Below are 24365 nucleotides of genomic sequence, written 5' to 3' on the forward strand. Positions count from 1 at the left end.
TTGCCGTCTTTATGTCTCTGTTGTGGGAGTCAATGTCCACTTAATTTTTCAGTCGTTCTCTTAGAGAGATATCCAGACAAAAGTTCCTTTTCCACGCCCTCGTTTGTGCGGGTCACATGGGCAGGCATATGCAGATCACCTTTGCATAGGGGCGGACAGTCTGTATTGCGCCTTCACCGCGTCCTACCGGCGTGGAAAGACTCTGGCCGAAGAATACAAAGATACTTGTGCTGGTTCTCTTTCGCAGCTTCAGAAGTGCGGTTTTCAATATAGTGTCACCGTTTTGTACGCTGCGGATAGACTGACAGACTGTGGGGCTTGTTTTGTCTGGTGACCATTCATCCCTTGTACCACTTCCCTCTCCCTCTCTTGTCTTCTGGAAGACGACGACCAACCGTTATCGTTCGAAGGCGATAGTTCCAAAGTGAATCTCTGAGATGTGTTGTACACATTTTCTCATACCTTTTTGCGGTCTTATGGTCATTTTTTGGCCCACTACAGTCTCTATCCCACGCAGGTGTATTGGTCATACCACCGACGGGTGAGCAAGTCTAGGCTGTATCCACCGCCACCACCCACCTCCTAAACGTAGATAATCGGGTTCGTTCCCCGGCAACCGTCCGTCGTCTCTTCTGCAGTCGAACGAGGAACAGTCTTTCATATTTGTTCTCGAATAACCACATCCGTCGGAGAGTTTTCTTTTTTCTATTTTGTACAGAAGGGAGTCGATCTGTCCGAGACATCCTAATTAAGCAACCGTGCACCCTCCCCTTTCTTCCCAGAGCTCGGATGAAAAGGTATACACAAGTTGTGTATGTACAGTGTGCAAAGGTGTATCTGACGTACAAGTGTGCATCGGCAATTCCTTCCATCTCTTTGCCCTCTATCGTATCGGCTTTTTCAATTACATCGCTTTTCGTCTTTTTTTGTCGGATTCCTTGTCTCGAGGGAACATTTGAACTTGTTGCCAGCAGTTGAACGGCGTCGTGCCCCCCAGCCCCCCCGCTACACACACCCGCCCCTCCTCAGTTTTTGTCTTCTACCTTTTGGCTTCGACTGATCCCCTGAATTCCAACGCCAATCGCCTTTTCTGGCTCTTTGTCTTTTGCAAATAGTACCGGATATTTCGTGTTTATCGTCCCGTCTTGCTCGCACCCACCGTCCCCGCCACCCTCCACTGCCGTTTCCCACGACCGTCTTGTAGCCGGTTTCCGATCTTGTTGCCCACGTTTCATTGCGTCCCGCTTTCTCGAGTTGCTCTTCCGTGGAGCACGTCTTCTGTTTGGAGCCATTTTCACAATTCTTGCTCTCGTCAAAATGCTGGCACCCTCTGCCTCAAGCGTCGCCGCTGCCGCTGGGTCACCTGCTGGCCTGCATGTGGGACTTCCTCCCAAAAGCGCTTTTTCAACCGCACCTGACGGGCCCTCTCCTTCGATAAAGAATGGCTCCGCGGTGAGCTCTCCGATGCATGCCGGCGCAACTGGCGGACGTGGCATGTACGTCGTAAACAGAAAGGGCGAGGAGGAGTCAGTCTCGTTCGATCAAATTCTGAAAAGAATCGAAAAGCTGTCCTTTGGCCTGCATCCCCTCGTCGATCCCGCACGTGTGGCTCAGGCTGTCATCAATGGCATGTACGCGGGTATCAAGACCAGCGAGCTCGATGAGCTCGCTGCACAGACCAGTGGTAAGTCCACACATTGTGACCGCGAGTTTTCAGATTGACAGGGACGGAGCATGCGTGTTGCTCACAATGACATTGATACGGTATAGCAGAACGCTTTCATGTGCATTGTTTATACACCAATGTCATTGGCCTGTGGACTCACGTGCATCTACCCGGGAGCAAAAATGGCGCTCTGGTGAGTTCACATGGTCAAATGTCGCGCCGATCTGGATGTATGTTGTCTTCAGCATACATGGCCGCCTCCCACCCGGACTTCTCGAAGCTGGCCGCCCGTATTGCCATCGACAACTTGCACAAGAACACGAGCGACAACTTCTTCCACGTGATTGAGCAGCTCCACGGCTACGTTGACAAGATGGGCCGAGAAGCGAGGCTGGTCAGCACAGAGGTCCGTGACTTCGTCGAAGCGAACCAGAAGACACTGAACGACGCCATCGACTACTCCCGTGACTTTGACTATGACTACTTTGGCTTCAAGACTCTGGAGAGGTCTTACCTCTTGAAGGTTCACGGTCGCATCGTCGAGCGCCCGCAGCACATGCTCATGCGTGTGGCTTGCGGAATCCACTGCGGCGACGTCGAGCGGGTCGTTGAGACGTACCAGTTGATGAGCCAGAAGTTTTTCACTCATGCGACGCCCACGCTCTTCAACGCCGGCACGCCGCGTCCCCAGATGAGCAGCTGCTTCTTGTTGACCATGCAAGAAGATTCCATCGACGGCATTTTCAGCACACTGAAGCGCTGCGCGCTCATCTCCAAGACTGCCGGTGGTCTGGGCCTTGCGGTCAGCGACATTCGCGCGACAAACAGCTACATCCGTGGCACGAACGGCTACTCCAACGGGCTCCTGCCAATGCTCAGAGTGTTCAACGACGCGGCGCGCTATGTGGATCAAGGAGGCGGAAAGCGGAAAGGCAGCCTTGCTATCTACTTGGAGCCGTGGCATTATGATGTTTTTGACTTCCTTGACATCAAAAAGAACCACGGCAAGGAAGAGCGCCGCGCGCGTGACCTCTTTTGCGCGCTGTGGATCCCTGATCTCTTCATGGAGCGCGTTAGCGAGAACGCGGACTGGACGCTGATGTGCCCGAACGAGTGCCCCGGTCTGACGGAGGTCTGGGGTGACGAGTTCAAGAGGCTGTACGAAAAGTACGAACGCGAGGGCCGCGGCCGCAAGACGATTCCGGCGCAGCATCTCTGGTTCGCGATTCTGCAGGCGCAGATCGAGACAGGGACGCCGTACATGCTCTACAAGGATGCATGCAATCGCAAGAGCAATCAGAAGAACCTCGGGACGATCAAATGCAGCAACCTGTGCACAGAAATCGTCGAGTACACCAGCCCCGACGAGGTTGCTGTGTGCAACTTGGCTTCCATTTCGCTTCCGAAGTTCGTCGATCGCGAGACCCGGACTTTCAACTACGAGCACATGAAGCAGATCGTCAAGGTCATGACGAGGAACCTGAATCGCGTCATCGACCGGAACTACTACCCCATTCCCGAGGCGAGAAACAGCAACATGCGCCACCGCCCCATTGGTCTCGGTGTCCAGGGTCTGGCGGACGCGTTCATGCTTCTCCGCTACCCCTTTGACTCTGCGGAAGCGCGAGAGCTCAACCGCAACATCTTTGAGTGCATCTACTACGCCGCCCTTGAGGCAAGTTGCGAACTGGCGGCTGCTGAAGGCCCGTACGAGACGTACGAGGGCTCGCCGGCGTCTGAGGGCTTGCTTCAGTTCGACATGTGGGACGTGACGCCGTCGAGTGGACTCTGCGACTGGGCTTCGCTGCGCGAGAGGATCAAGAAGCACGGTCTGCGCAACTCGCTCCTGGTTTCCCCGATGCCTACGGCTAGCACGTCGCAGATTCTTGGAAACAACGAGGCATTTGAGCCGTACACCTCGAACATATACTACCGCCGCGTGCTGAGTGGAGAGTTCTTCGTTGTGAACCCGCACTTGCTTCGCGATTTGCTCGAGCGCGACCTGTGGACTGAGGAAGTCAAGCAGCAGCTTATTGCGCACAATGGAAGTGTGCAGAACATGGATATCATTCCCGATGACTTGAAGGCCCTGTACAAGACTGTCTGGGAGATCAAACAGCGCGTGATTCTCGACTTGGCGATCGACCGCTCGCCGTACATCGATCAGTCTCACTCGCTCAACATCCACATGGTGAACCCCACATATGCGAAACTGTCCACGATGCACTTCTACGGCTGGAGAGGAGGCCTGAAGACCGGGCTGTACTACCTCCGCACGCAGGCTGCTGCCGATGCTATCAAGTTCACTGTTGACTCGCAGCTGGCCATGAGTGCCAAGGCGAAGCTGAACTCCGCCGTGTTGCCCACAACTGGCGTCCTCGGCACTGCCATGACCACGACCACCAGCACTTCTGGCGGGTCTCTGGAGGACGAGCCGAAGCGCCAGGACTCCATGACAGAAGAGTCCAGCGCTACTGTCTCCGCACCCGTGTGCCGCTGGAGGCCTCGCGGCGCCTCGCCCGACGAGCCCTGCGAGATGTGCTCTGGCTAAGGGCCTCCGCAAGAAGGCTTCTGCCCTGCACACACAAACTCGTTGGAGGTGTGCTCTACGAGGAGTCGTGCGTGTATTGGGAGTGAGCGGTCGGTGTTGTGTTGTCAGCCAGCAGGCTGTGTGCATGGCACGGACGCAAGGTCCGGTTGAAGTGTATGTGGGAAACTTTTTAGGCAGGCGACCGGCATGGTCGGGTTCTGGAGTCTGCGGGCGGGTATACTTAATTTTTTATGTTTCTGAAAAACCGCCCGGGGGGGGGGGGGGGTGGGGGCATCTCGTTCTGTCGCGCGTTCGCAGGAGCGTTTATCAGCGGAGGCCGCGTAAACCTATTCGCTTTGCAGCGAATGCAGTCTGCCTGCATGTCTTCGCTTTTTTGGTTCGCCACTAAGGCAAGGTGAAAACGCGCGGCTGCAAACGAGACGCGAGGGATTACAGGGAAAGCTTTGCTTCCAAGCGTGCCTCTTCGTGTTGGGATGGCATCCCCCTGGCTGGTTCTGGAGCAGGCGTAGGGGAATGTGGGAAGGGCATAAGTGAATTTATCGTTGGATTTATGCATACGCGTTGTATTTTGCTGCATGCATCCTCTGAAATCGATTGACACGTTCATCGAAGGAAGGCCCTTCTGAGTTTGGCTTGCCATGGCCAGAGAGTCCCTCGTCCGGGGTCCTATATCATTTGAAAATACACGTTTAGCTACGCATTTCTGTACATGGTTTGTCCGAGGCATGCCTATTTTTCTTGCATGGTGCCTCGTTCAGCTGTGGAGCGGGTGAGTGCTGACCTGTTCTGCAATGCCACTAAGGCCACAATGAAGACAGCGTGGGGGATATTGCCGGAAATGTACTCATATTTGCTTTCTATCGAAATCCATATATGTCTACGTGTGTGCGCAGTTTCTCCGAAATAACGAACTGCAGAGAGCGGGACTGTGTGTTGTGACGTCCAGGCGATTGGCATGGCATATCGCTGTCTTTTTTTTCAGAGTGAAGGGAGCTTGTCTCTGGCGACATCGTTTTTCGCGAAATGCGTCGGCGATGTTTCTGTTGCTTGACATTCGTTTGTCGCAAATCGCAAACATGTCCGGTGTTTTGTCGCGCGATAAGGCAAAGACTTCGATTGATGAAACACAACCAAATATCCGCACATTTCGCTAACGAGCCGATGCGTCTGCGTCTCTCTCCATACGCGAAAAGATACAAAGTTATCTGGATAAGCACGTGTAGAAGTGAATGACACTGTCTAGGTATATAAGTTGATATATATATATACTTGGCACACGCACATGCTCGGCCTTCTTACGCTGAGACAGTTTGCAGCAGCACCCTGGCAAGACTGACTAGCTTCGCTCTAGCAGTCGTTCATCTGTCGCCAGGAACAGGCTTTTTGGTTCGCTTCCGAGTTCGCGGGAAACGAAAATGCGCCGCTGATAAGATGCATGATGGGCGTCTTTGGCAAGCGCGGCAGCACCCGCGAAGGCGGCCGACTCCCGCTGCAAGAAACCACGTGCGTCACTTCTCTAGAAGGATTTAGAGAAGAGAACCCGGAGGGAGACGCCGGTCTCCTCTCAGGTTGCGCTTCTCTGCCGGTAGTGCTCCCTTCGCTTTCTCTCGGCTGCCGCAGTTCCTTCTCAGGAGGACACCAGCTGTCCTGCCTTGCCTTGTTTGAACTCAGTACGCTAGCCCTCGCCTCTCCCAGGCTGCCTGGCTGAATCCCTCTCGGCGTAGGCCGTTCCCTCGCAAGGAAAATTGTCTTCGCTCCGCTCGCTGTGGCGCTTCCGAGCTCCCCAGCCTCTCCACCCGTTTCCCGCCTACCCTGGCGTGCACGCGCCCCGAGGCTGCCCTGAAGGAGCGGAGGCAACGCCTAGAAAAAGAAGGCATCCTTCGCTTGACGCTTCTGGCGCCAGCACGCGCCCTTGCATAATTGGACTGAGTTCACCTAGTTGTGCCTGCAAGGTATATTTACGTATATATATATATATATATATATATATATATATATATATATATATATATATATGTTTGACACACATTTCTGCGATCTGCCTGGACTCGCGTTCGTATAGGTGTATCCACAGACAAGTCCGACGCACTGGCGTTCTCTTCGCGCTGGTCAGACGAAAAGAGCCCCACGCCACGCGCAGGGCATCCATAGAGAGCATATAAATATATACATACAAATATATATATATATATTCGCGTACACACACCGGGAATGTGGATCCTAACCAGACCCTGTCACCTTGATGACTAAAGGCATTTCTTTTACGTGGCTCGTTGAGAAGGCAACTGTACGCCGCGGCAGATGCCTCCAGGCATACAGTGGGTGTGCATCGCACACATTGAGAACTTGTTATTAACCTACAGACGTGTTTCTTGCTTCCGACGCATCTACTCCACCTCTAGCATCCATTAGCGGCACCGTATTAGAAGCGCCAACAGATTCTGGACTTCATATACCGTTTAAACGCGAGAGATGCGGCCTAGCGCCTGCTTGCTGCGACGCCGTGTGAATCTGAGCAAACTCGAGGTGCTTCTTTTCAGCCGCATGTAAAGCCATTGAACTGTTGCGCTACATGGTTGCGGTTGACAGTTTTCGTGGTTGACTGTTTCACTTTCTAAACATTCCAACTGGGGTTGGCGTGCTGCCTTATGAACGCGTCTCACGTGGCAAGGGAGAAGGTCCGGGTCTGGGGGCAGCTGAGGGATTTTCTCTCCTCCACATTGCGGCTGTGTTTCGCTCGCGCACGCGAGGGAGTCCTCACTCCTCTTGTGTTCTTCCTGCGTCTGCAGGATTTCCGCGAAAGAGATGACTTTTGCGGGCAGGCGCGGAGGCGCTCGATGGGGCCCCACAGCCGCTCGCGCCTGCAGAGGACGGAAGAAAGAAAGCCGACGCACTACTGGGTCTCCATCGCCGTGTCTGGGTCTCTTACTGGCGGGAAGCCATCCCCATCTCCTCGACTCCCCATTCCCCGTCTCGCCTCCTCCTTCTTTCGCCGTCAGATTTCCCTTCTGTCTCGTCTGCCTGCCTTATCGGCGCCCGCCCCATCTGCATCCGCCTCGTTTCTCGTTCTTTCCGCGGGAACACTCACAGTCTCGCGCGGCCCTGGGCCTTTGGAAGAGGCCGCCAGAGCGTAGGCGTCGTGAGGGCGGCGCTTTGAGTCTTCCTCGTTCTCGCTGAAGGTCAGGGTGCGAGGCAGCGCCGGCGCCGGCAGCGCGGGCGGGCTGCTTGCCGCGGGGAACGCTGGCGTGGTCGGGAGGCTGGCGGGGGCGTGCGGCCGCGGAGACGAAAAGAGAGAAACCGGCGGGAACATGCAAGAGGAGGAAAGAGAGGCGCCAGGCGCGGCTGCACGGCCGGCGACCTTGGAGAAGCCCGCGAATGCACACCCTGCGGCGCTGCCTCTCGTCGGATCGCCCTCCCTCCGCTCTTGCCAGACTTTGTGAGGGTCTCCCGCCTCTTTAAAGGAAAGGGAAACTCCAGACAAAGTGCTCGCTCGTCTGCTGTTCGGCCGCATGAGGCTTTCTGCCACATCCATCCGCTTTGAAAGGACATCGTCGCCAGAGAAGCTCCTGTGCGAAGGCGTATTCGCTGACGATCCTTGCGGGAAGATGTGCGGAAAAAGAGCTGGTTGCGCGGCGCCCGCGGCTCTCCTCGCGCGCGCCTCTCCTGCTCTCTCTGCCTTTCTCTTCTCTGCGCCGCCTGCCTTGGACTTCTCTGCTTCGCCGACGTCTTCTCGCGTTTCGTTTTCCCCGCCTTCCGCTCCCCGCCTTCGCCGCCTTCCTGGGTTATCGCAAGCGCCTCGCCCGCCGCCCTGCCGCGTGAGCGCCTGGCGTTCGTCTGCCTCGGCGGCCAGTTCTTCAATGCCGGCAGGCTGCGAGGTCTTGGCGTCTCCCGCGCCGCGCGCGCCTTCGAGCGGAGCCTGGGGGCACGACGACGCGAGAGCTTCAAACGCGGCGCTCTTCTGCACTTCGAGGAAGCGTCTCTGCAGCTCGGCGTCGACAACCGGCGGCCGCAGGCAAGTGACCGCCGACCGAGCAGAAGGCGCAGAGGGCGGCGAAGCCACCTGGCCTGCGCCGTGGCCTCGCTGCTCGCCGAGAGACTCAGACTCCGCTGCTGCGCGCATGCAGGGGCTGAGGTGTCTCGCGCGGAAGGTTGGCAGGAGACGCTCGGCGTCGTCGCGACGCGGACAGGAAGCGCGGCCTGCAGAGAGGGCCGCTTTGCCACCCAAGAGAGGCCTGCGCGCCTCTGCGCAGGACGAGGGCGCCAGTGGAGCCGCAGACAACTGCGGGCGGGACGGCTGCGGCGACGCGAACGGCAGCCAGCCGCCGGACACTCGCCGCACGAGAGCGTCGGCACGCGCGAGGACTTCCTCTGCGGATAAATGAGACGAGAGCGAAGACGAAGACGACGCAGCTGACCGCGAAAAGGCAGAGGCGAGCGTCGGGTTCGAGGGCGAGGACGAAGAGCAAGAAGACGCAGAAGGCGCGGGCAGCGGCGGCGAACTGGGCTGCTCCGGAGCAGGCGAAAGCGCCTTTGCGTCGGCGTCGCACGAAGAGGCATCCCGCGCCAGGTACGCCGCCTGCGGGGAGAGAGACGAGGGAGACGCTTGGAATTGAAGGGCCTCGCGAACAAATCGCGGAGGCTCGGGGCGCCTCAAGGAAGAAGAGGGGTGCGAGCCGGCGCCAGCCGAAGCAGACAGAGAGACGCCCGCGGGGCCTGGGGCGGCCTCCGCTGGCAGCTCTCCGTCGTCTTTGGGGGGCGGCGACGGCTTCGCGCTGCTGTGACCTCCTGCAGGTGCCGGCGCGGGCCTGGAGGAGCGAACACGCAAAGCAAATTAGAGTGAGCTACCGAAAATGGTTTTATGGTACACCAGACACAGCCTCATGTAGACGAAGCGTGCGCGCATGTGTAGAGGGCAGAGGCAGACCAGGGCGATGAACGAGGCATCCCGAGGACAAGTCAGCCTACGAAAGCGCGAGAGGGGGGGGGAGGGGGAAAGGCGGGAAACGAGACGAGGGGCGCTCCGGAGAGGCGACGCGTCGCTTGAGTGAAAAGCCGCTGGAGTTCGTCTTTTGGGTTTCAAAGAACAGTCTCTGGCGGAGGTCGCTTCAGTTCTTTTTTTTCCCCTTACTGTCTGAGAAGGTGTTCGCTGGCAGGTCTCGTTTGATTCGGCGTCCTGTTTCTTTGGAAGTCTTCTCCTGAACGACCCAGTTGAGGCGGAGCGCAAAGCGGGTCCTCTCTGCCTCGCGTGGCTCCGCTCTCGCCCTGGTCCTCAGGCCTCCGCGGCTCGCCGCTTAGAAGCGCAGCCGGCGCCGACGGATGCCCAAGGGGAACAGCGAGTTTTGGCCTGTCGCTGTCTTCTCGCTGCCGCGGCGCCGCGTCGCCTACGGCTCGGCTCAGGCGGAGTGGATCCACCGTCGTGAGAATGTCGTAGGCGCGTTCTCTCTCCATGCAGGCGTCTTCTTCTCGCTCTTCTCGCTTGGCTCTGCCTCCTGCCCGCTGCCCTCGCTGGTTGTCTCGCTCCACCTCGTCTCCTCCGGCGCGCGCGCGGAGACTTGCCTCCACACGCAGGGGAGGCGGTTGCTGGATCGTGCATGTACCCAAGAGCCCACAACAAGGAGGCCGCGAAGAGGCAGGCGCCGCAGAGAGGGAGGAAGATGAAGAAGAGCAACGCGGGGAGGCGTTCGAGGGCGGGGCCTCGCCCGCCCTCGAACGCATAAGTTTTCTCGGCGCAGCGCGGCACGGGCTCACGTCTCGGGAAAGCGTTTTGGAGGGCGAGGGGGGGTTCTTCTCCGTGTCGCGAAGTGAACGCTCCTTCCTCCGCTCTATATGGTCTCGGCGCTGGGGAACAGAGCAACTCCTGACCGCTTCGGCGCCAAGCCCTAAGGCCCGTAGCAGGCCCCCCTCCTCGCCTGTCTCCTCCCTTGCCTCCGCGCCTCTCGTCTTCGATTCCGGAGGCACGTAGGCGCCTGCCTCTCCCGCGGAGCCGCTGCTTGGCTTTTCTGCTTTTCGCCTGAGCGACGTTCGGGGGCCTGCGGCGCGGCGCCGGCCGGAGACAGGACGCAGGGATGCGCCCCGGGGAGCGGAGACTGTCTCCTCTTGTTTGCACTCGGGAGTGCGGCTTCGGCTGGCTTTGCGCGCCCCTCTCTCGCCTATGTTTCCACTCCCCCTCGACCGCTTCGCGTCGCCCTGTCCGCGCGCCTCCTGCGCCGCGCTCCACCGCCAGGCCTGAGCCGCGCGCTCGCCCTGGCCGCTGGGCCCTGGGGGGCGGCGCGGCGTCAAGGTTTTCTCTTTCTGCAGCGTGCCTCGCGCGCTCTCCGCCTTTGCCGCGTCTGCGCCGGAGACCTTCGCAGCGGCAGCCGCTGCGGCAGCCGCAGAAGAGGCAGCAGAGGAGGCAGCAGAGGAGGCAGCAGAGGAGGCAGCAGAGGAGGCAGGGCGACTCGAAGACTCAGACAGCGCCCTGAGAAGCTCCTCCTGCCCCTGCATCTCCGCCTCCTTCTTTAGGCGCCAGCGCGTGCGCCGGCGCTCCAGGTAAGCCAGAGCGTCTTCCCACATCCTGAGCCGCCAAGGCGCGAGAAAACCGAAAAGGCAACTTGCAGCTCCCAGCAATGGCGTGTACTCTCAACTGTCTCCTCTGTCGCCTACCTCCCCCGACTCCCGGCTACCCCCCCCCGCTGCGTCGCCAGCTTATGCCTTTCCTCGCTCTTCTCTGCTGTTTCTGTTCTATCCGGTGTTCGTTTCCTTCACAACTGCATCGACATGCGCTGTGAGGGGCTCGGCCTCTCGCCTGTCTCTCTCTCTCTCCGTCGCTCTCGTGTTGTCCTTTCATTGCGTGTGCGGCGGTGCGCGTCCGCTCCTTCCTCTCACCGTTCTGTGATTTTTGCCGCTTCTTCTTCTCACCTTTCTGTGATTTTCTGGATTTCCTGTGCGCTCCTTTTTTTAATGGGGCGTCCCGCGATTTGCTTCTCTTTTCCTCCGTTCTGCTCGGCGTCTCTCTCCCGTGCGGCCTTCGGCGGACAAGAATGCGACAGGGTGCCCCCTTCTTCATGGGTCTTCTCTCTGATTCTCTCCGCACGCGAAACGCAGCGCTGTCGCGCCACGAAGAAAACACTCGTTTCCTCTCCGCGTGTATGGGCGGAAGCTGAAGAAGAAAACGAGAGTGTCGGCTGCACTCGACTCCATCCTCGGGTGTCGACCTCAGCGTCAAGCACCAGGGACACGTGCTTGCTAGGCTCTCCACACGCTCCTGTTTCTTCTACGCCTCCTTTCCTTCCGCTTTCGTCTTCTTGTTCCGCTTCACTCTTTCTCCGTTCCTCCGTCGCCTTGCGGAGGCTGGCGCAAGTACAGGTATACTGCCTGTTTGGGTGAGTTCCTTCTCGCTCTTCTTCCTCGGTTAGGCTTTTGCCTTCTCTCGCTTCGTCCTTGACTTCGCGTACCCCTTGTCGCTCGGCATCTTCTTCTCCTCTCCTCAGACGAAGGAGCTCTCCCTGGTCTCTGCGGCTCTCTGGAGCCCAGGCGTCTCTGGCTTCGCGTATCCTCCTCGTGTCTCCTTCTGTCTCTTCCCGCCCGGCCTCAGTCTCTTTTTCGTTCTCTTCATCTCCTCGACTCGCTGCTTCTCGCCCTGTTGTCTCTCTTGCGCACGTGCACTCGCTGCAGTCGTCCATTCGCTGCCGGATCTTTCGGGGAACAAGCGAAAGCTGCGGCAGACCGAATCGCTGCTTCCGCCACCGCAGGGAGAAGGCCATAGTGCCAGAGGGCGCGGGAGGCGCACTCCGCTGGAGGCCCTCGGCTGAGCGCCCGTCGGCGGCGCAGGCTGCAGGCATGAGGCCGGCGGAAAGCAACTTTCTCTCGAAGGAACAACCTGAAGGAAAAACATACGCGCAGAAGAGAAGAGCGGTGCCCTGAGGGGCGCGGGATCGCAGCGCAGCGCGCAGATCTGCAGCCGCGCGTGCTGTATCTACGCCGAACCCGCTGCAGACATATATTTCCTGTTTTTCGCGTTTTTCGCCTTCGAAATTGGAGCCTACTTGTGTGGCCTTCACCCCGAGGCGTCTGGCTCCCTACGCCGGTTTCCTCCGGTCTCCGCGGACTCAGGAATTCGCCGTTTTCCGCCGCGCGTCCCGTCCGTTGCGGCGAGCCGCGTGGCGTGCCGCGCGCCCTCTCCGCAGGACTCTCCTCGGCGCCGGGGCTTTCGCCCTCGCACGCGGCGAGGCAGACGGGCGCCAACTTTGAGCGAGGCGGAGGCGACAGCCGAGCGCGCGCGCCCTGCGAAGAGCAGAGCTTGCAAGGCGCCACGGGGTTCTCTCGCGCGCGACTGGCGAGCGGGTCAGCCCGCAGAGAGGGAGACAAGGACCGACGGCGCAGCGGACTAGCTCGGCGGAGGCGCTGAACTGGAGACACCGAGGAGGCACGCAAGAGCAGCGCAGACTGCAGAAGGCGGAGGCGCGCGCAGGGAAGAGAAGAAGACGACTTTTCCTCGGGAATGCTGGCCGCCAGGCTCCGACGGATCTCGACCGCGAAGCGAAGCACCTCCGCCAGCGAAGGCGACCTCCAACCTGGAGAGAAAGAAGAGTAAAGCCGCGACAGACTCTCGCCGCGAGCAGACCCGAAGGAGAAAGACAGTGGAAGAAGAGAGATACGTCGAGAGGGACGGCATTCCGAACGCACAGGGCAGCTTCAAATTCGCGAGAGAGCTACAATCGTGGCGCGCAAGCGACATGACGAGACGAAACAGCGGAGCGAACAAGCGACAGAAGATGGCTTCGATGAAGCAGGGAAAGGGCAAGAGAGAGACTGTAGAGGACATGTCTGAGCTTGACAAGCGGTCTCGCGGCAAGAGAAGGGACGAGCTGAGAGGACACGTGGGCGCCGACGCGAGATATGAGTAGAGCGAAGAAGCTGCGTGGCGCAGATGTATGAATGAAAAAAGACATGCCGCTTGGCTGCGAGATTCTACCCCAATGAAAAAAGTAATCTCAAGCAAGGAATTCAGGTGTTTTCTACAAACTTTTCCTGCTGATATTCCCTGCAAATTAAAAATAGACTAGAATATTTGTCGTTAAATTTAGACATAGAAACCTCTATATTAGAAATACATCCAACTGCATGGGTATTTTTCTACTTGTGCGGCGTAAGCAGAGCCCGATCCTCTGCGCTGCAGAAGCTGGCTGGGCTCTCGCGCTGTCTCCGCCGCAGGCCGTCTTTCGCTCCACATCGATACGTGACTGCCCTCTCCTTCCCAGAAGAGAGGAAAGCTGCCTGCAGGCGATTCACTCGGTCTCAGAGCTGTTTCGTAACTGGCGGGATGTTTTTGATCCCTGGCGTGCACTGGCTCCACTCGACACGACGTGAACGCCGCCCTCTGCAGAGAGGCCGGGAAACCCAGCGCTCGACAACGAATCGCAGAGAGAAGGCACCGCAAACTCCCGCATAGCTACCTCCGTCTGCGAGGCTGGCCTCCGCGCGAAGCGGGCGGGGCACCTGTCGCGCCGAGAGACGCTTGAACACCACCGGCAGAATCGAAGACGCCTCCTCGGCAGAACGGCGCCCGCCAGGCACGCGTGCAGCAGGCGACGCAGAACGAGAGCGAGACGCTCGCCACAAGTCTGCGTCGGCTGCAGCCGCCTCTCTGCCCAGGGGACGGGCGCGCGAGCAGCGCGACCAGAGAGCTTCTCTGTTTCGCGGCGACAGCGGGCCTGGCGGAGAGGCACATGCGACGACGAGGCCGTAATACAATTGCATATTTATACACACATACCAATACAGATATGCATATATGGAGACTTTGTGTATTCCCGCGGAGGCACACGGGAGCTCGTGGAGCGAGACGAATACACACCCATTGGTTTAATACATACATCTATGTATGTATATGTGTCTATATATTTAGCTGCGCATTTGTGCTCTTACCCCTTACACACTGAGGCACGCGCCTACGAACGCTGCACACAACGAGCGCGATACATGCATACAGTTCCATACGTCTACATATATTTTCTTACATATCTACATGTATATATATGTATATGCCATCGCGCCGTCTCGCGTGGCGGGTGGGGACGTAAGAGGCGGGGGGATCGCTTTTTGCCTCTGAGAGTCTTCTCGCTCGACACCCAGGCGTCCGTGCAGAGAGACGCTCTCAATAGGAGAGAGAACCACACCAGGATGGAAAGGCAATAGTCAGCGCATCTAACCGCGTGGCAGGCGTGCGCGTCCGCCCCGACTTGACCCAAAAGGAGAGATCGCACTCCAGTGGAGGGTATCCGCGGTCACCCGCCAGAGACTCCACGGCGCGCGTCGGACGCTCCTGACTTGACTCGACTCGACGAAAAGCTTCAGAGGAGCTGTCACGTGCTCGCCTCGCTACACACGGGCTAGGGTGAGGCTCGCAGGGGGCCGCCGCGCCTACCTCGACCTCTCCACTCGTGCTGCTTGGCGGGTGGCTTTGTCTTGTGTTTTCTGTTTTTCTCGGTCACCTCTGTGGAAAGCGGCGCTCCGTCACTGAGCAGGTGCGGCAGGAGAAGCGCGAGAAGACGCGCGCGGGCGCGGTAGAGGGGGGGGATTTCTGCCTCGCTCCTGTCCGTCTCGCCTCCTTCGCGCTTCGGTCCTCTCTCCGGCCGGCGCGGCTGACGCTCGAGACCCAGCAGCGTCTCCGCCTCCCTCTGGCGGCCGCTCGCGGAGAGGCCGCGTGGAGGAGGCGCCTCAGCACCTGCAGCGTCCGTTTCGTCTTCGCAGGAAACAAAGTTCCTCGGCGAAGAAGCGGGAAAGCAGCGACAGCCCGCCCTCCATTTGCAAGGCAAGGCGGATTCCGAAGAAAGAGGGCCTGGTCCTCTTCCGCGGCGGACGCGTTGCGGCTCGATGCCTCCCTGCTCCGCGTCCTGCCTCTCCCGCGTCGCGCCGTCGCGGCCCTCCAAGCCTCTCTCTGCTCTGGGAGCTCCCCCATGCTTGGGTCCGTTCTGTCCCAGCTTCGCGCCTCCCCCTCCGCTCCCTTTCTGGGAGCGACGCGCGGATGTCACCCGCGAATACGCGCTGCCCCCTTCTCTCTCCGACTGCAGACACATCAGACACGGCGAAGGCCGTTCCGGCGCCGCGTCGCCCTGTCTCTCCGGTCCGCCCGGCGCCGGCTGCTGACGCCCTTCAGGCCCTTTCGGGGCTGCGGAGGTCAAGCCGGCGGAGGGCTGCTGCAGCTGCGAGACGCTCTGCTTCGCGTCCTCTGTCGCTGGACAGTTGCAAGGCACGTCGCGGCATTCTTTTTCGGCTTCTGTTTCCTTCTTTGCAGCGGGCAAAAGTCTTGCCTCGCGTTTGGGAGGCCGCGCGAACGTGAGGCGCGCAGCCTCCAGCGCGCCTTCTTCGTCGCTCTCGTTCAGCGACATCGCCGCCGACAGGCGCGGCAGCTCCGCCGCCGCAGAGGCCCCAGTCGCTTTCTCTCCCTGCAACGGCGCGGAGACCTCCAGCGGAGACGAGACCGACGGAGAGACGCGCGGCGGCGAAGCAGCGAACGCGTGCGCCTGCAGAGGAGGGGGCGCAGGAGAAGGCAGAGGCGCCAGACGAGACGAGCCAGGGGAAGCAGGAACCAAGAGCGGAGGACGACAGCAAGGCGAATACATAGGGACAAGAACAGGGGGAAACGACGGCGCGATGCAGGGAGATAACCGCGCCTGCGAGGAGGAATCAGAGGCCGCGACGAGAAGCGGAGAAGACGCGACGAGGGACAGGGCTGGAGGCGACGCGGAAGAAGGCCGTGAGGCCGGCGAGATCGCGGAAGCGGGCGAAACAAGAGGCAAGCGAGCCGAAGAGAGACAGCAAGGAGACGGCGGAGCCGCAAGCAGAGTCAGAGAGGCAGATATCGCGCTCGGCGACGAAATACCAGGTCGAGAGGGCTCGAGGTCTGGGGGTGCGAGGCGAGCCAGGGAACCTCTCTCGTGAATCAAGTCAGGACGCGTTTCAAGCGTTGCACCGTTCACGGAAGAAAACAACTGCCGAAATCGCCCGCCCTCGCCTTCGCGCGGTGGATCCGCCAGCAAGGCAGGACTGGACGCGTGTCCTGATCCTGCGCGTGACAGTAAAAGGGGACAGCAGGAGGCAGTCCCAGCGTCCCGCCCTTCGCTTTTGCCTCGCTCGCCCCAGCCGTCTCTTCGCGCCTGCTCGCCTCCGCTCTCTCTTGGCTCGCTCTCTCCTTCTTCTGCTGCCAGCGGGACGTTCTCTTGCCTGCCGCACCGCCCGCTCCGCTGTGTTTCTGCGTCGCTGACGAGCGCGCATACGCGCGCCTTTTTTTCCGCGTCTCGCTCTGTGCGGCTGACGACCTCGTCCTCGTTTTGTCTCTCTCGGCTTTCCCCTCGCGAGCCCCGGCGAACTTCACCCTTGGCGCTCTCGCTTTGCTCTCCAGCTGCGGTCACCGCACGCCGTCTGCCCGCCTGCGCCACCGACGCGCATGTGCCTCCAGGGACGGGCGCTGAGGGCTTATCGCTCTCCTCGCGTGATTGGGAGTTCCTCATCGACGCTTTTCGAATGCGCCGCGCGCCCTTTCTCCCCCGCTCTGCGCTCCGCGGCAGGTCTCGTCCGTCTCTGTGCCGCGCGAGAAGACGCGCCGACTGGCTCGCGTCGCCGCCTCGGTTCATTCCGCCGAAGCCGCGAAACAGCCTTCCGGTTTTCTCTTCTCTCGCTGAGTAAGTGACCGTGTGGGCAGCGCGCATGAATGGGCTGAAGCGCGAGGCGAGGGGCTGCCGAAGCGGAGACGCAGAGGACTTCCAGGACGAAAAACCAGCCACTGAAAAAGACGAAGCCGAGGGCGAAGAGGAGGGCGAAGAGCACGGCGAGGAAGGAGCGTAAGAAGGCGAAGCGGGAGCGGGCGTCAAGAAGAGTTCGTTTTCCTCCGCGCTTTTTGCCTGGGCTGTCTCCTCTGGCTCTCCCTGCTCGAGATCAGAGTGGCAGTGAGCGAAGGCCGAGTACTCCTCCCGCCCCCAGTCCGCTTCCTTAAACGGCTTGCGCGAGGGAGGCGTCTCTGGGCTGCCTTCTCGACAGAAACAGGCCGACGCAGAAGCTGCGCCTTTCTTCTCTCCGCGCCAACTTTCGTGTGCACACCCTCCGTCTCGCGCTGCATGCCCGTCTTCCCTGTTCGGTTCACGGCGCCTTTCGCTTTCGGCGCTTCGCTGGAGGGGGACTTGCGCTTTGACTTGCGCCTCGGTTGCGTCTCCACTCCCCCCCCCCGCGTTTTCGCGCCGTTTTCTTCCTCGCCGCTGTCCATCCTGCCTGCGTGACGCGCGGGCGCTCCGCTCCGCGCCTCCGCTTCTCTCTCGGCCTCCAGTCCCCGCGCGAGGAGAGTGTCGCTGGACGCAACGTGCGGAGAGGCGCAGCGAGCCACTGCAGAAGCAGACGAAACGTTTCCCATTTCTCTGCTCGTGGCAGCGGAGGCGGACGACGCGGGGGCCGAAGCGGGAGAGAAGTTATCGCGCGGCCGGGTCGGCGACGGAGGCGAGCGAGCGGGGCAGACCTCGCCCGCCTCCTCGTTCCGGGCGAGTTCAGCTGCCAAGCAGGTTTCTGCCGCTTCTCGGCATGGCCCCGTTGAAGGCGTAGGGGGCACAGAGTCTTCCCCTGCCGAAGGGCGTGCAGAGGGAGAAGAAGGTCGCAACGCGGAGGAAGCGCCTCGTCCGCTGCGTTCATTCAGGAGCGCGACAGAAGTCGAAAGAAGCCGGTCTCCACTTCTGAGGCGAGGAGATTTCGAGGCCGCCGCAGGGCGAAGGGAGTGAGAAGGAGACTTGGAGTCGGTGCGGGCGCGGTCGGGAGGGAAAAACGAGGAGGAAGGCGTGTGGGGTCGGCTTTCTTTCGAAGGTGCGCGGCGAATCGCGCAGCGCGGCTCTTCCCTGGACCCCGCAGAAGCTTGGCTGAGCTGGCGAGCAGTCGCGAACTCTTCGGACTCCGTGGCACTGAGAAAGCGGCAGAAATCGCCAGACGAGGAGACGGCCTGAGGCGCCGAAGAAGGCGAGGGAGGGCACAAGACGAAAAGGCGGAGTTCTGCTGTTGCGGCGACGTGGCCTCTGGATCTCGCCGCGAAGATGTCTCGCGCCTCAGCGCTCGGCCGGCACACTAGAGGGCGAACAGAGGAAGAAGAAGGAGACGAAAGACACGCGGAGGGAGAAGAGGCTTCACGGCTTGTTTCTCTACGCGCACAACTCTCGGCGTCTCCGCCACCCCTCTCTGGCGCCGCTGCGCCCCTGGCGAGGGGGGGAGCTTTCTGGTCATCCTTGACTCCTCCGCGGCCTTCTTGATCCGAGTAGCTCGTAGATAGGAGAGACGGGGGACGAATCGCGCAGCCTGCGTCAGGAGAGAGAAGAGGCCGTCTGCGCATGTCTGGGTCGCTTCGTTGTTGGCTTGTTTTGCTCGCGGAGTCGAGGCCGCCGTCTCCTCCTGATGCTTCTCTCTCGCGATTCTGGGAGAAGAGGCCTCTGGGCTCTCGTCTCGCCTCGTTCCTCTCGCCGGCGCGTTGGTCTCTAGTCTCCTCGCGGCTTCCGCAGGATTCTTCCGCACCCCCCGCGCCAAGCGCCTCCGCTCGAGTGGCCTCCGCGTCCTCGTTGGCGTCTCGTCCCCCTCGCCTGCCGCCCCGGCTCTCTGAGCGACCCTGCGGAGGCAGGCGACTGGGCGCGTGGGCTGGCGACCGCGTACAGGCGGAGAGACAGAGCCTCAGATCGCGTTTGACTTGGGAGGCGTCACGGGATTCAGACCCGCCGTCGAGCGCCTTGACGCCGAAGGGAAAGAAGCCTTTCTCGGGCTTCAGGGCTTCCCTCTCCAGACAGCGGGGAGAGCTGTCCTCTGCATGGCTACGCGGGGAGAGCAGCGCGAGAAGCCGCGGAGACGGGGGCTGTTGCGCGCCTTCGTGGCGGCCTGGAGGCCTCTCCCTCGCAGGCGCCGAGTGCTCCAAGCTCCCATTTTCCTTGCGTGCAGTTGGACCTGCATCTCTCGCGGCGCCGCTCGCCGTCCCTGCGAGTCGCTCGTTCTCTGCAACTGCGCCGTCTTGCCGGCGAGAGAGCGCCGCGGGCGGACTGAGGGGGACGGGCAAGCAGCCAGCGGCTGAAGGAGGGCCCTGCGCGACGCTGGAGGCTGTCGGCAGCTGCGTTTCTCCGCTCTCTTTCCTTAGGTCTGGCCCCCGTTGTCCGTGGATACTCGCTCCTCGACAGGCGGCTTCGCTTGGGCCTTCGTCCGCCGCCTCCGACCGCGCCTTGGGCTCCTTCACGCACACGCCAGGGGCCTTTCTCGTTACCGTGCGAGCCAGGGAAGGAGAGGAAGAAAAGGAGATCTTCCGCGACCGGCGCGCCGCGGTGGGGGTTCCGCGGAGTGCCTTCGGGCCTGCAGAGACACTCGCGACCCATCTCTGCGTTCCTTCCAGTTTCTCTGTCTCGCCCCGACCTGGCGATCTGCGGCGGCGGGGAGACAAGCCTTGCAGAGAAACCGCCGGCGCAGGCCCCTCTGTCTCCCCTGCGCACACGAAGCTGTCGCGAGCGTCCGCGCGGTTTTCGAGAGAGTTCTTCCCCTCCGTCAGCTCGGCTTCGCGGCCTTCTTCCCAGCCCGCGAGACCCCTTTGGACTTCTGCGTTTCGGGCTCCTGCCGCGCGTGCGCCGCCGGCAGACGCGTGGGGGGGACACTCTCGCGGCGTCTCTCGGCCGCTCAGCTTCGCGGCTACGAGGCACGAAAGAGAGGGAAAAGAGAAAGCGAGGGGTGAAGATCGAGAGCACCGCAGAGAAATTTGGCCTTCGAGAAAATCGATCTGTACTGCGTGCACGCGCGAGGGGACATTCCAACGACCCAACTTCTCAGACGAAAGAAGAATCAGCAGTTCACCAGCAGGATTCTGCGTGTGCGGCACGAGAGAAGAAGGAATCGTCGAATTGCACAGAGCTGTCGACAAAGTTGGCGGCCTCGCACGAGAGGACAGCTGCTTCTTTATCCTAACCGCTTGTTCGTAGGGGACAGTCCACGCAGGATGTATGCTTTGTTTCACAGCCTCTGCGTCAAAAATGTGAGTATATTGAAATATGTGGAATGTGCGCTTCTATCCACGTGTGTGCGTCGAGTGACAGAGGCAGCGTCCTCAGACGGTTCAGCGTTTGGTCCCCTCTCTCGCTTGTTTATTTCTTCAGCTAAAGAATTCCTCTTGCTCTCTTCTAACTCCAGTCCGATGTAGACGCACAGGGCGCCGCGGTTTGAGGCTGCTTTGCAGCTGTCATCACATTCTCTGTCTTCTCCCTTGTTTTATATATATGTATACTTGTGTGTGCGTCCTGATTTTCGGTCTTCTCAGAGTTTTCTTCGTTTTTTCTGTGAGCCCCACCGCTTGCCTTCGGTTCCGCGTCCTTTGCCTCTTTCTGCATACGCAAGCTATCTCTGTCTAGGTAGAGCCTCGTGTCACGCTCTACGCATGCGCGTGACGAAAAAACCGATATATTGATGCAGGATCAACCCATTCGCTCTCAAGCACTTTCTTGTGCTGTGCGTCTATTCGGACCCTCTCTCTCCCTGCGCGGCATCTTACTGGAAGACGCCTGTTGCAGCGGGTCTCGCTCCTCGTTCTGAAGAAAGTCGGCTTCACCTCGCTCCCCCGCGGCTTCCTCTGTTTGTTGCTGACCGGCGTTGTGTCTGCCTGTTTCGCGAAAATCGAGGTCGCTGCCGTCACTCGAGAACGACAACAGACCTTTTGCCTCGCGCGGCAGCTCAGACTGCAGAGGCCCGAAGGCGAGAGCAAAAGGCGAAAAGAGGAAAGAAGAACAAAGAAATGCATCTACGAGAGAGGCGCGCAAGCAAGAGAGAGGAAGGCCACGGCAGCCGCACGCGCTAGAGAGGACCTATGAGAAGGCAGGCGAAAGCGGAGACAAACTTTGTGATACACTCCATAGCTCCTAGGAATTCCATTTTAGTGACTGTAACATTGAGCCCAGCTTCTGTTGTTATGTAATGGTATTGCATGCCTGATGACTGATACTTTGATTCTTATCAATGTGAGCAACGTACAAGAGAAGGGAATGGAAAGGAGAGAGCTTCGAGGAAAAATAATACAACGGCGAGAAGTCATCGAAGTACCAGAGAGAAAAAGGAGGTGTACGAAGAGATGCAGGAATGCGTAGGAGGCGCAGAAGAGAGTGCTGCATAAGGAAAAGACAGCAACGCAAGGAGAAACTCTGTTTCAGCCCACTGTTCTGGCCTACATGTTTTTCTTCCATCTCGATGTCTGCTTCTCAGCCTAGATTCTTCTCGCCTTGCTCCAGGCCTCTTCCAATCGTCTGTACTTCTGCGGAGACCCCCGCGAGTGCGCGCCTCGAGAGGCAAAGCATCCCCTGGCCTGCATGGCCTACAGACCGAAACTGGAAAGAACCAGGTTTGTTGTACACAGTCGCTGGGACCGTCTGGCTTTCTGCTGTCGTGGAGTGACCGCACTCGCGTGCCTTTTCGCCTTCGGATATTTTCTGGTTTCTTTTATGCTGTGCTGTTCAGGGACAGAAGAGGTGACGAGACCGCTGAGGGACTGCGTTTCCACGCGAAAACAGCTGTCCGTGGTGGGCCAAAGGGGGGGAGAGGCGAATTCTGGCTCTCTTGGAGATCTCAGGGCCACTGCCTCAAGGCACATTGTCGCGCCGCACTCAAGAAAGACATTTTTTCCTTCTTCCTCGAGAGGAGAGGCGAAAAGAGAACTTAGGCCCCCCTCTATCTCTCTGTTCCCCTTGGTCGCTCGCCAGCCTTGGCTGAGCCCTCCTGCGTCCTGTCTTCTGTGCAAGTTTTTGCCTGATGGAGGAATTCGCTGAGACCCCAGCAACGCCTGGCGGCTCGATCAGATCACCGGGAGAAGAGAGCTGCACTGGGAACACTACTCCACGGCTGCTTCTCGCCGCAGAGGGAGGACGCGGTCGCCAAGCTCCCAGACTTCGAAGGAGAGGCGACCAGGGGGGACGGAACGCGTTGTTTTAGCTTTTGAAAGTTACCATTCGCCGGGCTTACATTTGAAAGCCCTGGAAGAAAGAGCGAGACTTCCGCGCACTTCCGTTTAGGCCTACAGGTCATAGAGAGGACGTACCTACACCGCAAAAAGCCCATGAGAAGTGCCTCAAGGCCACTTTTTGTGCTGTTGAAGCACGCGGAAGTGTGATGCTTGGCCTTTTCCCAGGTGGCAGGTCTGCAATGGAGACGGTCCGCGAGAAGACAGCTCGGCGTTGGGAGGAGAAGAACAAACGAATCGCCTTTTCCGTCCGCGCTCTCTCAGTGAAGAAAGCAGGCGATGTGAAGAACCGCAGGCAGCCGAGTCGACGCGAAGCAGGAAGAAATACCTTGTACGTGCACAGAATAAGGAAAATTTGCGATGACCCTGCGAAAGCCGAGCAGCATGCATGCAAGAGGCGCTTCTACGCGCTTCTGACACAGCTCTGATCCCGCGCCTTGCGGCCAAGCCCCATTGTCGTCTTGTGTTGTCTTCCATCGAGCTTTTCAAATGCACTTCTTTTGCAGTCCGATAGCGGATGCGGATGAAAGAGTCCTCTGCTGAGAGTCCGTACCCTGTATGCCTCGTTTCTGCACGCTCTGCTGAAGAGCGGCCCTCAGAAACAGAGTGAGGCTACAGCGCGCGTCGCCAGTCTTCACACAGGCGCCCACATCTGGCTGCGACACACCGCCTCGCACATATGCAGGATGACATTCCTATATGCTTCACGCATTTATGTGCCTCTGCTTACACCTTTCCTCAAGCAGAAGGAGACTCGCATGTATCCGCGCCCAGCCCACGTGCCTGCACACATAGATTTGCGTCTGGATCGAGAGCCGCTCGCATGCTAGAAGCTCCGCTCGCGGCGACGAGGAGCCGTAGTCGGTGCTGCGCAGAGAGTTTGAGAGTCAAACGGCAGGTCGCTCAACCCCGCCGCACGAAGACACACTATTTCCATCTACGCACACGCAAATCGGTCTTTCCTCTGTAGCCACATGACTCAAGATGAGCACAAAACGGGAACTCCTTTGAGTCTCCAACGCATTGCTAAAGACACATGTAGCCCCGAGCCTTTTGGCTATCCTGACAAGAACAGAAAAGATTAAGAAGTAGTGTTAATTGAGTACAAGCACCGAGGAGTGCACGGCTTCCGCTCGTAGACAGCTGCAAGATGAATCCGCCTGTGTCGTATATCCCAGACGGGCACCGCGCTTCTGCACAGGAGCGCGTCTCGTCGCTTCCATATATCAGGCCTAACTCAGAATATCACTTCCAAAAATGCTGTCACAGCTGCTGTCCCGCTAAACGTTGACCTCTTTGAGTCTCATGCGAAATTCCCTTGGGAATGCACGTGCGAAGAAAACTGGATGCCTCAAAATGTCGCGAGAACCGTTTTTGGTTTTGTCCTCCTCTGGGGTGAACTCGAAATCTATCTTCCACGGGATATGCAAAGACGTATGAGGACCTGTAGTGATAGCTGCGTCAAGCGTGCGCTAGAGTGCGCGACAGTAGAAGTTTATCGAGCCCTCTCTACTCTCTGGCTTCGCTGCTACATACATGTAAATAAGTATACATATAAAAAATATGGGAACATACGTATTGCATGTGCCTCGCCGAAAGGAGTCGACAAAGCAGGACGTGTTGCCTGCATGCAGGAATTCGCCTGGCTGTAAGTGCCCAGCAGGAGCCTCGCGTACCGGAAGCTGAGATCGCGAAGACTAGGAGAGCGTTTGAACAATCGCCAAACACATAGGAGACATGCGTGAATGTGTTTGAGCACATATATATGTTGATATATACGCTGATATATATATACATTTGACAGCGTATATACATGCGTATATCCACGGAAGACGTCGCGGGGCCGTCGCGAGGCCACACCAGAAGAAGAAGCGAAAGAGAACAAGAGGGAGCAGGCAGTCCAACGCATGAGACATAGAAGACAGAAACTAGAACTTCGCGCATGCAACCTGGGCAGTCCCTACACATTGACGAGTTCTCACGTCCAACAGACAGCGCCGCGAAACAGCAGCTCCCTTCGCGCTGCCCGCCGTGCGCAGAAACCATTTTTTTCTCTCTTCTCCAGCGAGACACCAACCCCCGCCCGGCTTTCCTCCGCAGAGAGGCGCCAGTCTCGATGCATCAAAAATGGAAAGAAAATACGCGACGCGCTGCCTGCCAGGGAGCTCAGACAG

At 59.2% G+C, this 24365-nt stretch overlaps 2 protein-coding genes across 2 annotated transcripts; one reads left to right on the forward strand and one right to left on the reverse strand.

Moving 5' to 3' along the window:
- Positions 1-1317: 1317 nt before the first annotated feature.
- On the forward strand, positions 1318-4217 carry BESB_026010 (ribonucleoside-diphosphate reductase large chain; the record flags this gene model as incomplete). Its single annotated transcript, XM_029361281.1, has 2 exons — positions 1318-1684; positions 1912-4217. The coding sequence occupies 2 exons, from the start codon at positions 1318-1320 to the stop codon at positions 4215-4217; spliced, it is 2673 nt and encodes an 890-aa protein (XP_029215636.1).
- Positions 4218-7212: 2995 nt separating this feature from the next.
- On the reverse strand, positions 7213-22289 carry BESB_026020 (uncharacterized protein; the record flags this gene model as incomplete). The annotated part of the gene is made up of 9 exons (XM_029361282.1): positions 7213-9022; positions 9346-10770; positions 11115-12075; positions 12242-12769; positions 13652-13909; positions 14623-17226; positions 17295-19883; positions 20737-21046; positions 22194-22289. The coding sequence occupies 9 exons, from the start codon at positions 22287-22289 to the stop codon at positions 7213-7215; spliced, it is 10581 nt and encodes a 3526-aa protein (XP_029215637.1).
- Between the last annotated feature and the right edge of the window lie 2076 nt (positions 22290-24365).

The sequence above is a fragment of the Besnoitia besnoiti genome, assembly GCF_002563875.1.
Source record: "Besnoitia besnoiti strain Bb-Ger1 chromosome Unknown contig00014, whole genome shotgun sequence".
Lineage (NCBI taxonomy): Eukaryota > Apicomplexa > Conoidasida > Eucoccidiorida > Sarcocystidae > Besnoitia > Besnoitia besnoiti.